The sequence below is a fragment of the Petaurus breviceps genome, unplaced genomic scaffold (assembly GCF_028583685.1).
Source record: "Petaurus breviceps papuanus isolate PSGF00001 unplaced genomic scaffold, PetGlider_PUasm1.0 47, whole genome shotgun sequence".
Taxonomy (NCBI): Eukaryota; Metazoa; Chordata; class Mammalia; order Diprotodontia; family Petauridae; genus Petaurus; species Petaurus breviceps.
Window position 1 is genome coordinate 12,922,456 of NW_027186349.1, and position 13,003 is coordinate 12,935,458.

Genomic DNA, 13,003 nt, shown 5'->3' on the forward strand with positions numbered 1-13,003 from the left:
ACACACGTGTATATATGTACTTATATATACATATAATGTGCATAAATATCGTGTGTGTGTATGTGTATGTGTAGTTGGGCTTAGAGTTAGGAAGAACTAAATTCAAGTTCAGGTTCTGCCACAACTTGACCTTGTGACCTTAGGCAAGTCAATTAAATGCTTCCTTCAAAGTAGCTCTCTCAGAGTAAGTTGCTGATGGATGATCATATACATTGGTAAAGTAGATGCCTTACTAGGATGTCCATTATTTGATGACATCACAGGTCTGGCTAGTTAAGAAACACACACATTGTCATGCTTGATGGTCCATAGGATTTTAAATCTAATTAAGTGACATAAGGTCAAGTGTTGGAAGTAACTTTAGAGATAATTTCAGGGTTAGAGAGGAGCAGTAGCTCATACATAGCAAGAGAAAAGTCAGGATTCAAACCTAGGTCTTCTTATTGCAATGTCTTTCCCTCACTGTACCACATTGATAGTAATTGCATATGTGTTTGATACTCTGTGATAGTAATTTATTAGAGTAGAATGAAGTTTTATTTAATCTTAAACTCTAGCTCATTGTTATTAGCATAAAGTTGGCCTGCAGGCATTTCTTTTTTGACCACAACTATTTACTAAGTCATTGAGGTGTTGTGAACTGTCAGTGAAGAAAGTAAATTAGCAGTCTTTTGGTAGATTTGAAGAATCTCCTTGGTGTGTCATTCAAAATTTTCCTGGGTTGTGCCTCCTTAAGGACAGGCCTGATAATTTAGACTTTATACTAGAATAAAATGAGACATTCATGGGTCATTTAACAGTTACCAAAAGGAGATTTACTCAGCCAGAGCAGGAGAAGCATGTTCAATAAGCATAGCTTTTAAGAACTCTTCCTTTAATATAATTCAACTGAGTAAAGCTTCAATCCAATTCTACTGACCAAACTTCTAAGGGTCCTTCCATCTCCTTGTGGCTGTTTTGAACTCAGGTACGTACTGAGAAAGTGACATAGATAGTCTGAGCCTTTAGTCCCCTGAGCAAAGTCCTTGAGGAAATTTTTATGCTTTTAAAGGAAAAACTAACCTAAATTGCATGGGGGCAGTGGTTAGAGTATTACTTAATAATTGTTTAATAATTATTGTATTGAAACCCCTTCTGCTTAGAACCCTGGCTATGCTGGTCGGCAGGAGCTACCTGAAAACTTAAAAATTAACTTTCGTTCAGTGGCAATGATGGTTCCTGATCGCCAAATTATCATCCGGGTGAAGCTGGCTAGCTGTGGTTTCATTGATAACATTGTCTTGGCAAGGAAGTTTTTCACATTGTATAAACTATGTGAGGAGCAGCTCTCTAAGCAGGTATGATTATCCAAAGATTGTCATGCATCAATGCATCACTCAATGACTTCCCAAGTTTTATTTGTTGGAAAACTATGTAGGGGGTGAGGATTTAAAGACACTATCAATGGGGAAGTAAACACAAGCACAAGTACCACTACAATATTTCTTTGTATACACATCGGACTTTTAAGAGGCACCATTTAAATGTAAAACATAAATGCAAGCCACAGATACAGCTGTCCTGTGAGAGAGAGAGCTAACTAGGAGGGTCTTGGGTCAATCCCACCTCTGGCATGTACTGGTTATGTGACCCTAGGCAACCATTGAAGACTAGAAATTGCAAAGAAGGTGTCATCCTAATTGGGTAGACAGAGATTGCTTATTTGAGACACATATTCTAAAATATATATTAGGAACAATATTAACATAGAATTAGTCATATTGTACTAGATAAAATATGTAATAATTACATATTAATATATGATTTATGATATGATATACTTGATTAATTTAAATAAATTTATTTTACTTATATATGCTTATAAATTATATATATATGTATGGTATGTCACTATATTATTTAATTATTATATATTGGGAGGGAGAGAAAAAGGGGTTGTATTGCATTCATGATTTCATTAGTAGAGGAAGTTCCCACTGTGGATACTTGGCCTACTCTTGAAGATAAGTGACTCATGTAATTTATAGTCTCATAGAGTGATTTATGGCATTGAAAGACAACTTTCCCATGGCACACAACTAGTATGTGTGAGAGATGGGACTTGAGCACTGACTTTTTTGTCTTATATACCTACCCTCTACCATATACCAGACTGTCTCTTAGCCAGGTTCAGAGTAGACATTTAATGAATGTTGAATCAAGGAATTACTACATTTAATCCCATCTATGTACTCTCACTCTCCACCATCAAATCATAGAGCTTTATTGCTGAAAGGGACCTGGGAGACATGAATGCACACCCCCAGCTTCCTTGGTTTTCTAGATGATAAGAACCAAGGTGATGGAGCCAGCTCACATTAAATTTTTAGTGTGAGTACTTTGTAATTTGGACATCAGCAAATGCTATAAATCAAGGCTTTATTTGTTCTTTTGTTGATTGTCTTAGCTCTAGACTCTAGACTTAGTAAAATGATGGAGAAAATGTTAATAATATGGATAAACCTTACAAGTATGTCTTATTTATTTATTCATTTGCTTATTCATTCATTCAGTCATTCATTCATTTATTTATTTATTGTTAGGGGTGGGGTAAATTGGTTGTTAAATGTGAACCAGCATTTGCCTAAGCCTAAATACAACAGGCACAGAGAAGTTAGGTTCCTTAGCCAAGGACATGCAGCTGGTGAGATAGATACTTAGCCAAGTTTTGTGTCTGATCTACAGTCACTTTCTCACTAGCATCTCACATTCTGTTCCTGCCCTTTCCAAACCATCATGTCAACCATTTGACTATTCCAAGTCTTTCCTTTGTCACACTCTAAGTCACATTACTGAGTTCTTATTTGGTACTTTAAGCCTCTGCATGCCTAACTCCTATGTTCTTTTTTTAAAAGCCCTCTTCATTTATTTTCTTGCTTTTATTGTTGCTATCTTCATTCAGTCCTATTTCTTCTACATCTACTCCTAAATATTTTCTCATCTTGCTGTCACATATACATAGAATAGCTTCTTACTTCTTTTATAATAAAATTATATCCTTCTATTCATTCAAGTTGAAAATGAGGTTCTGTACATACCAGGGAAATTTCCCTAATATTTCCCATTGCTACAGCTCTATTGACATATTTCCTAGTGAATTATTGTACTCATGAAATAAATTTCATTAAATTGAACAGATTTGTGTTGTTTCATATTCTCTATTTGCTTTTCAAAGTATTCTCAGAGAAACTTGTGCTTAGCACCAATTGTTTATGTACGTTTATTAATGGATAATCATAGTTTAATCACCATTGCACTCTCTGGGAATCCTTCTGGATAAATCATTTTTTTCCCTGAAAGATAGTATTGAAATAATAAAAAAACATTTATTTAAAAAAATTTCTAATTCTTTAGGTACATTATGATTTTGGATTACGTAACATTTTATCAGTACTCAGGACTTTAGGAGCAGCAAAAAGAGCTAACCCCACTGACACAGAATCAACCATCGTCATGCGTGTGCTAAGAGATATGAATCTTTCTAAACTGGTAAGCTTTACAGATGGGCATGTTCCACTTACTTAAGCACCAGTTCGACTGATCAAAAACTAATAGCTATTAGAGAAGTTTATTAGAGATGCTAATTAGAAAGGACTTAATTGCTATAGAAAACACTGGGGAAGATAAAAATGATATTGTCTACATTTTATCCAGCATAATCTATATTTACTATGACTATCATAGTAAATGACTGAACATGGGTAAAGTAATTTTAACAGGAAAGATAAATGAAGATATTTTATCAATTAAGGTTCTGTTTATATTTCTGTTGCTAATGGATGATTTTTATTCATTTGAACTAGAACTTCCCCCTCCCCCTTTGCCCATCAATATGTCATGGGAGCAAATTTTTTAAATTGTACAAATTTGTAAGAAACTTATATTTTTTATTTTATAGCAGAGAATGAGACTTAGGCAATATACTGACAGGTATATTTGATAGAGTCCAAAGGCAGAATGATATAGTCTATAGCATTCTAAATTTATAGTTAAGAAACCTGAGTTCAAATGTCACCTCAGATGCTTATTAATTGTATGGCTCTGGGCAAGTCATTTAATCACTCTTCTCTTCAGTTCCTCTAGGTGTAAAATGAGAAGGTTGTACTTGATGACCTCTAATGTCCCTTCCAGTCTTAAATCTATGTTTCTTTGTTCTTTGGTCGTACTTAAGTGAATAGATATTAATCCTTCATAAGAGAAGTATAAATATAATTCTTACTTCTTCAATTTGCTAATGAGTTCTCACCTATTATAATTATTAGGTGTGTTTTCTTAATCTTTAACTGGAACATGTATAAACAGAGTAATGCTAGCAAGGTTTTGTATCATATTTGGAGGTGGTGACAGATGGCATTTTTCTTTGGTTTCTGGTAAAGATGATGAAAATGTATAGGTTCAAAATAAGATGGTATGTATATTAACTAATTATTGTCAAATATGTAGGACTGTATTGTTCTTTTGGGGGCTTAGGTAAAATTTTTATTTTACTGGCAAAATGATTTGTCTGACTTTCTTTTCATTTCCTTCCCTTCCCTTCTTTTCTTTTTCCTTAGATTGATGAGGATGAACCCTTATTCCTGAGTCTGATTGAAGACCTTTTCCCAAATATACAGCTAGATAAGGCAGGTTATCCTGAATTGGAAGCTGCAATTGACAGAAAGGTAATAAGTGTGTGTGTGTGTGTGTGTGTGTGTGTGTGTGTGTGTGTGTAAGGTGTTTGTTCAATATTGTTGTCTCTGAATCAAATGGAAATATAATGAGGCCCCTATGGTGATATCTACTGACTCACAATAGACTATATCAGTACTTTTGGTTATTTTTTATGAGAGTAACTGAAGGTTTTATAATAAAGTGAAGCACAGCTTAAGAAATCAGAAGACCTGAGATCTAATCTTGACTCTATAACTTAAAAAAACTATATGACTTTAAGGGTAATAATCACTTAACCTCTCTGGGCCATTATCTACAAAATGGTGATGATAATGCCTTCCATTTCATACCTCACAAGAAAGATAGGAACTACACACATGTATGTATGTATATGTTCACATATATATATACATACACACATATATATATTCATGTATGTTTTATGTATAAAGGACTCTTAGATAATGAAACTGCCTATAGCAAAGGAGGTTAATACTTTTTCTGCAATTTATAGTCTAAGATCAATATTTAGAACAGAGGTATCAAGGCAAAACCCCCAGTGACTGAACCATATTGAAATACAATTGGGAAACATTTAACAAAACTAATATATAATATACGCAGATAATGATAATTTGTGGTTTTCTGGGTCAGTGTTCAGACTGCAGGGATCTGTTTCTATTTGAGTTTGGCACCACTGGCCTAGAGCACTGTTGTGTTAAGTAAATTGCTCCCATTTCATAGACCCAGTTTGTGTCAGAGATAGGACTTGAGCTCAGGTCTTCTTGGCTTGTGGGCCATCTCTTTAGCCACTTTGCAACCATGCCTCTTGACCTCAGAGATGAGTACCAAATGTGGAAATGTAAGTGTAGTATGTAGAAAACTTGAAATCATCATATAAATGCAATTCTTGTAAATGAAATTAAGCAGATGTGATATCAATATTCCTCCCATTAGGGATTTTCTTTTCTCTGAGGGAGTGAATAATCAATTCACATTTCCTTCCCAGACTGACTATGCTTCAGTGGTCAGTCATTGGTCATTTCTGTCTTTGAGAGAAGAAAACAATGAAAGTTTCTTGCTCTGGAAAGAGCAAATTGAGTTGAACAGCCCAGTGGTACTAGAAGTACTTTTTATTCACCATTGGTCTCAACTTTTTCTCTTTTACCCTCCATCTTGAATTTTTTTTTTTTGCTCTTTGGAGGGCATTTGGGGTTAAGTAACTTGCCCAAGGTTACACGGCTATTTTTTTTTGTGTGTGTGTGTGTGGGTGTTAAGTTTGAATCTTGGTTCTGACATTCAGTACTTTCTTTTTGCTTTTAAAAGTGGAAAAAAAGATTATAAAAATATTACTCATGAAAACAAACTTTTGTTATTCATAGGTTTTAAAAATATGTATATGAATTCCAATAAGGTAGCACCAAAATCATCCTGTTTGTTTCCATAAACCCCTTCTGAATGTTTGTTGAGGTTTTGTTTCTATTAGTATTTACATAGATTTCATTAGTGTACATGTTGTTCTTTAAGTTCTATTTTCTTTACCTTTAATAACTGTGTGTATTTTCTCATAGTTTTTTTATATTTTTCATTTCTTACGGTGAAATAACATTCTATTACATTCTTGTACCACAGTTTATTCAGCATTCCCAGTAATTTTGATAATTACTGTAATTGATAAATACTGAAAGGGTATATGAACTCCAGGAGATCTTGGCTTCACTTACCATCTCAGTAATTAGATAAAAAATTCCTTCCCTGGCAATGACTCCTCTATAGATATTCTCTTTTCCTATTATGATCTTTAGGGGCAGTACTATTTCATGTTCATATTTTTTCCTCTCCATCTAGTCCAATACCTGGCAAATAATAGATACTTAATAAGTTGTTTTCATTCATTTGTGTGGACTTGATTATATCTTGGGAGGTTAATGCTCAGCCATTTAGTTAATTTGATAAGGGCATTCAGTCTTTATTGTTGTTCCAGAGCCTGACCAGAGCAACCATCTCACCACTTGCCCTTTTGCTGTGCCCCTTCTTCCTAAAAGAAACAATCTGCTTCTGACATTCTAGACTAGGAGTGGGTAACCTGTGGCCTTGAGTCCACATGTGGCCCTCTAGGTCCTTAAGTGTTTCCCTTTGAGTCAAAGGACTTGAGGACCAAGAGGGCCACATGTGGCCTCAATGTCACAGACTTCCTACCTCTGTAATCTAGATTTTAATCTCCAGGGAGCATGACCTACCTCCCCCAGTGATAGGAGAATTAGTATACTCAGCTTCTGGACTTTACCCAAGAGTAAATCTATCCTTATTAGTGGGTGAATGAAAACTCACTTAATCCACTGTATCTGGCAATCTCTATGCCATATTTCACGTCCCATCCAGTATCCTTGAGGACACCAGGACCTTTCACCTGTCTAGCAGAGACTGCTTGTTATCTGCCTTGATGACACTCAGACCCCATTCCACTACTTGCTTTTGCTCAGCAAACAAAAATCCAAACGTTATGACCACTACTCCTAGAGAGGTCATGACAGTTTTCTTCCCTATTGTTCCATTTACAATTCTTCTGACTGTCCAGAACAAAAGCTACTGCTTCTCTAAATGTGTTGTGTCATCTATTCACCTTGGGATGTAGTCTATTTAGTCCTTGCTTTCTTAATATTTCTTTATCTGTCTTGGCCATCAATTCTATATTAGCTGTGGTATGATCATAGTTAATGTGTTTTAAATATATTACTCTAGTCTATTTCCTAGTATTTATTTAATTTTTGTCTATTTCTATCCATTCATTAATGATAGTTTTATATAGTTCTCTACCATATTTATCAACTTTGGGACTTAGGACCATATTAGTTCTGTAGAAAGATATATGGAGTTCTACCTTTCTACATTTTGAAAGCAATTTGTAAAGTACATATGATATTTTTTCAAGTTTTGATAGAATTTGTTTGTGAATATATCTGGTTCTAATATAGATTTATACAGAAGCTCAATTAATGACTTCTTCAATTATCTTTTAAATTCTGACTTATTTATTCCTAGTTTTTATTTGACAGAACATTTTATATTTGTAAAAATATTAAACTATTTTAAAATATTCACACTTTTGGACATATGACTACATGTTATAATCTCTGATCATTTGTTTTTTTCTCAATTCATTTTTATTTGCCTCTTCCCAAGTTTATTTTGGGTAATGTATTATTTTGTCTTGCTTTTTTTTATTGTATTTGTTAATGGTTTTTCAATTGTTTTGATCTTTTGAAATAACTTTAATTAATTTTATTTTGTTACTAGACCATTCATTCTTGGCTTTGCTAATTTTCCATTAATGATGGCTATTTTCTTTATATTTTGAGGGAATCTTTATTTGCTTCCTAATTTTTAAACTGTAAACATTAATTAAATTTTCTTTATTTTTTATAGTTATTATTATAAACATTCTTGAATAGAAATTTTCCACTGTACTGATTTGGCTTTGTCTCATATATTTTGATATTTTGTATTGATAGTGTCATTAACTTTAATATAATCTAGGGTGGCCAGGTGGCTCAGTGAGTAAGAGCACTGGCTCCAGTGTCGGGATGACCTGGATCAAATCTGGGCTCAGACACTCAGCACCACACCCAGAAATAACAGGCCGTGTAACCTGGAACAAGTTACTTAACCCCGATTGCTTTAAAAAAAAACTTTAATATAATCTTTTGTGTTATTATTTCATCTTTGGCCCATGTGTTATAAAATTGGGCATTTCAAATTTACAACTATGTTTTACTCAAAAGTTCACTTGTTTATTACTTTTTTCAATGTATTGATCAATCAAGAAATCAAATATGTAAGTGCCTACTCTATGACAGAAACTCTTGAAACCCTTACATTCTATCAGTGATATGTGTATAGGAAGGTAGAGTGCCATAACAACTTGTGTTGCATATAATTATATACAAACTACATCTAAAGAGAAGCTAGAGTTAGGGTGAAGATAGTAGTACCTTGGGATGAATAAAAGCTTTATGAGGAAGGTGGCCTTTGAGCTGAGACTTGAGGGAAGTTAAAGATTCATAGTAGAGGTGAGGAGGGAGTGTATTCCAGTCATGGAGGCTAGACAATACAAAGACATGGAGATGGTGCCATGGATGTGAAACACTAAGAAGGACAATTTGAATGGATTGTGTTAAAGAGAGATGAGTAATGTGTAATAAGACTGGAAAGCTAGCTTGGGCTGGCTTGTGAAGTGCTTTAAATGCCAAGCAGTAGACTTGGTATTTGATCCTAGAGGCAATAAGTAGTCACTGTAGCAGTCATTTAGTAGCAGTGATATGGTCAGATTTGCACATTATGAAAATCACTTTTACAAATGGGTGAGGATGGATGGGTGAGGATTAGGAAGCAAAGTGAGTAATAATGAAGAGTTAGTAGAGAAATTAAAATCTACTTTGTTATGGTTTAAGACTTTATTCTTAAATTATTCTCCTGATATGGAATCAAAGATAATGTTATTTAATCACCAGTGGGCAATATTATGATTCCCTTTGCCTTCCTGTAATGTCAGTAAGTCATCAAAAATTCTTTATTATGATGATAAATTGAAAAAAAGCAAGAATTTTTAAGTTTTTTGTTTGTGAATGTATATTAAATATGATTTTACAAATTGGAATATCGCATTAAATTGGAATGACTTTGTTGTTTGGTTATGGTTTTAGGTTGAAGAAGCTGGTTTAATTAATCATCCTCCTTGGAAGCTGAAAGTTATTCAATTGTTTGAAACACAGCGAGTGAGGCATGGAATGATGACCTTGGGGCCTAGTGGGGCAGGGAAAACAACCTGCATCTACACCTTAATGAAATCAATGACAGGTATGGAAATATTTGAGTTGTGAGTTATCCCAAGAGTAAATAGTAGTCCTATACTTTAATTGTGAGCCCCATACTCCATTCAGGTCCAATTTCTTAGATATATGATTTCTTAAGGTCCTTTGAATCTAGAGGGGAGGAGGGGATTGACTAGAGAGGAAGGGAAGTATTTTAAGATTCTAGTAACTGAGTAGCTCCCATGAATTCCTGGATTTAAGACTTTGTTAGTAAATAAATGGCAAGGGAGAGCCCTGGTGGAAATAATAGCTGTTTATATGTATGAATCATTTGCAATGTAATTGTTAAAAAAGTCAGGGACTGCTGGATTCTAGGAGGCATGGGTTCTAATTTTATCTTTTACAAATAATTACTAAGTACCTGACATTTGTAAATAACTGAATGAGATGCAAAGATTAAGACATATTCTCTGACCTCACAGAGTTTATCATATAGTAGGAGGATACAAAATGTGGAAAGATAAACATAATACAAAATTATATTTGGTGAATGTATGGAAGACATGCAGGCCAAGAGATATGAGAATTATAGGAGTGGGGAGATTAACTGCTGCTGATGTGACAGGAGGAATCATTCATTTAAATTAGTAGAAAATTGTGGGAAGTGCCCTTCCCAGCAACTCAAAAGGTTGTCTTAAGCAGGATATGGGTGAGGATAGAAAGTAGAGCTGTGATTTCATTGGCATAAGGAGTTCTTATTGAATAATATCCTTTACCAATGCATTTGACATCTTCTATGAATCTTATAGTTTTAGAGAGTTGGCTAGAGCACTTAGAGGTTAAGTGATTTCCATAAGGTCACATAGCCAGTGTGGGTCAGAAGTCTATTTGAACCCAGATTTTCCTGCTTCCAAAGTCAGCTCTCTATACATGAAACTACACTGCTTCTGACTTGTGACTTCTAGAACTGGATTTAATATTGTCCATTCTTCAATGTGTTGTTGCCCAATTCTGGCTGAATGATTTTTCCCAAGTTGCGTAAATATTGACTGATGTCTTGTAGTCTCAACTTGTTGCTGGCCCTAATTTTGGAAGCTAGCCAGCTTTCCTGTTTGGTAGTCCCTGTCCCTCAACAGAGTCAGGTGCAACAGGATAAAATCAAGCAAAGTTACATTATGTAGGTGGCATTTGTACTCAGTTTCCTAATGAGATTTATATTCTTCAGATAGATTTTCTGTTTTGATAGTAATGTCATTTTCAGGATCCCAGTCTCCCAGAGGGCCACCTTCTCTCTCTGGTAATGGGAATTTGAAGATCTTCCCTGCCCCTTGTATTTGAAATCAAACAGGTACTTAGAGCCTTATTCCAAGTTAATGATTGTGTCAAGTCTTAAGACCCAGAAGTGGGAATCCTATAGTGGGATGGGCTTGTTGATGTAACAGGAAGGGGCCAAACAGGGAGGAGCTAATACTGAATATAAGGAAAAGCCCAAGTTGAGAGAGGCCAGAACTTCTGGGAATGAGCAGGAGTGGTGGAATGGTGAGGCAGAGCAGCTACTGTTGGAGAGAGAGAGAGAACTGCCAGGAATAAGAATTGCTGATAAGAGAGAGACAACTGCCAGGATCCTGAGAACTGCTACCAATTGAGAACAGAATGGAGAACAGAACTTGTGGTGCCATAACTTCTGAGAACCAAACTTATAACAGAAATGATAAGAGAGGAGAACCATGAGTGTGGTGCTGGTACTTTGTCTGTCTGTTTTGATGTTACTTTGTCAGATTTGTATGCTGATAGAGGATGGTGCTGCTGTTACAGAAGCCCTGGAACCTTGTTGCTGGTTCAGAAGCCCTGAAAGAGAATTTTCTTGCTGTACATTTACAGAAATCCCGGAGGAGGATCTTGTTGACAGAGGTTCTGGGATTATACTAATTTGTGTTGATTACTCAGACAGTGTTGTTAGGTCTATGTTGATTTCACAGGCAGAAAGTGAATTGATGAGGATGCCAGCAATGTGTATGAATGTTATTGTGGCTTTGTTAAGCTTTGTATTCCCAGGAACAGAAGCTGTGAAGGACTTGAGGTGGACTAGACACTGTGAGCTTCATTATGGAACAGAAACTGGACAAAGAGCTGGACAACAAGGAGCTTGCTGGAGCTGGGACAATGGGAGGGGAGACATGGAAGTGGAGAGCCAGCCTGGGGTTAGGATGAAAAGACCTCTCCTTGAATATTTAATGTAAACTGAGAAGATCATTATTTACTGGGGGTGGATGACTTTGACCTTTACAATTAGATGATTGAGTTAAGGACTTACTAATTAAGGATGATTGGAAACTAATCTCTAATCAAGAAGAAAGAAGCCATTTTGATTGAAGAGATTAAGGCAATGTGACCTAGGGTTGGAGAGTTTTTGACCTATGTACTTTGTGTCAATTAAGGAGGCTTGTTCCTTAAGAATGATTGAGTTACTAAAGGAATGTGCTTTGTTTAAAACAATGTGACCGGGGTGGCCAAGTGGCACAGTGAGTAAGAGCACCGGCCCTGGCATCAGGAGACCTGGGATTGGTTCTGGCCCCAGATACTTGGCACCCACACAAAAAATAACTGATCATGTAACCTTGAGCAAGTTACTTTACCCCAATTGCTTAAAAAAAACTATGTGGCAACTTTGGTGAAAACTATGTGGCCATTTTAGTAATAAGTTGTTATGCCATAACATTGTGAGTGCTGTACTTTGATTTCTGTGAAGATTTTGCCTTAATTTGTTACTGAATAGAGAGTTCACTATACTGTATAATTAGAATCTTGAAAGCTGTTCACAGCAGCAGTCCTCTGGAAAGCTGCTTGTGATTGGCTTTACACCCAACTATCACTCTGTTATTATACACTTTGCAGCCTTCCTGAGTCAGGTGTTACAGTAAAATTTGATATTTGTTGATTTTTTTCCATTCTGGCCAATTGAAAAGCTGAATCTATTTTTGAAAGTTATGGTGACATAATTGTGAATGTCAGTAAGGTTTCTTGTGGTTAAGTATTACTGTCTGGTCAAAATATCTCTTCCAGTCCTGGATGAATGGATATAATTTCAGTAGGAAGAGATGAGGTTTTATGGAGGGTATTTCAGGTGTAGGAATCACGATCAGCAAAGATATGGTATCAGTTAGAGAGAAGTTTATATTGGAGATGATAGAGTCTAGTTTAGCTAAACCCTAGTGAACATGGAGAAAAGATGTGTGGTTTAAGGCTGGAAAGCTATGTTGGTATGAGAGTGGGGTGGGCCTAGAGTACCATGCTAAGTTTGTATTTGATATGTAATAGGAATCCATTAGATGATTTTGAGTGTGTATGAGGTAACATCAAATTTATCCATAAGGAAGATAAACCGAGCAGTACTATAAAGGAAAGATTATATGGTGGCAAAGATTGTAGGTTGGAAGACCATCTTGGAAGAGGAATTTTTTTGGGAAGATAATTAGTTCAACTTTGGAAATAGTGAATTTGAA

At 35.4% G+C, this 13,003-nt stretch overlaps 1 protein-coding gene across 1 annotated transcript in view; it reads left to right on the forward strand.

The window, feature by feature from the left end:
- The window catches only part of DNAH5 (dynein axonemal heavy chain 5), a 436,545-nt gene that overhangs the window by 263,786 nt on the left and 159,756 nt on the right, over positions 1-13,003 (forward strand). Inside the window, exons 38-41 of the mRNA XM_069101431.1 lie at positions 1,143-1,337; positions 3,394-3,528; positions 4,593-4,700; positions 9,393-9,546. Coding sequence (XP_068957532.1) covers positions 1,143-1,337; positions 3,394-3,528; positions 4,593-4,700; positions 9,393-9,546 — 592 coding nt within the window. The remainder of the gene's footprint in view (positions 1-1,142; positions 1,338-3,393; positions 3,529-4,592; positions 4,701-9,392; positions 9,547-13,003) is intronic.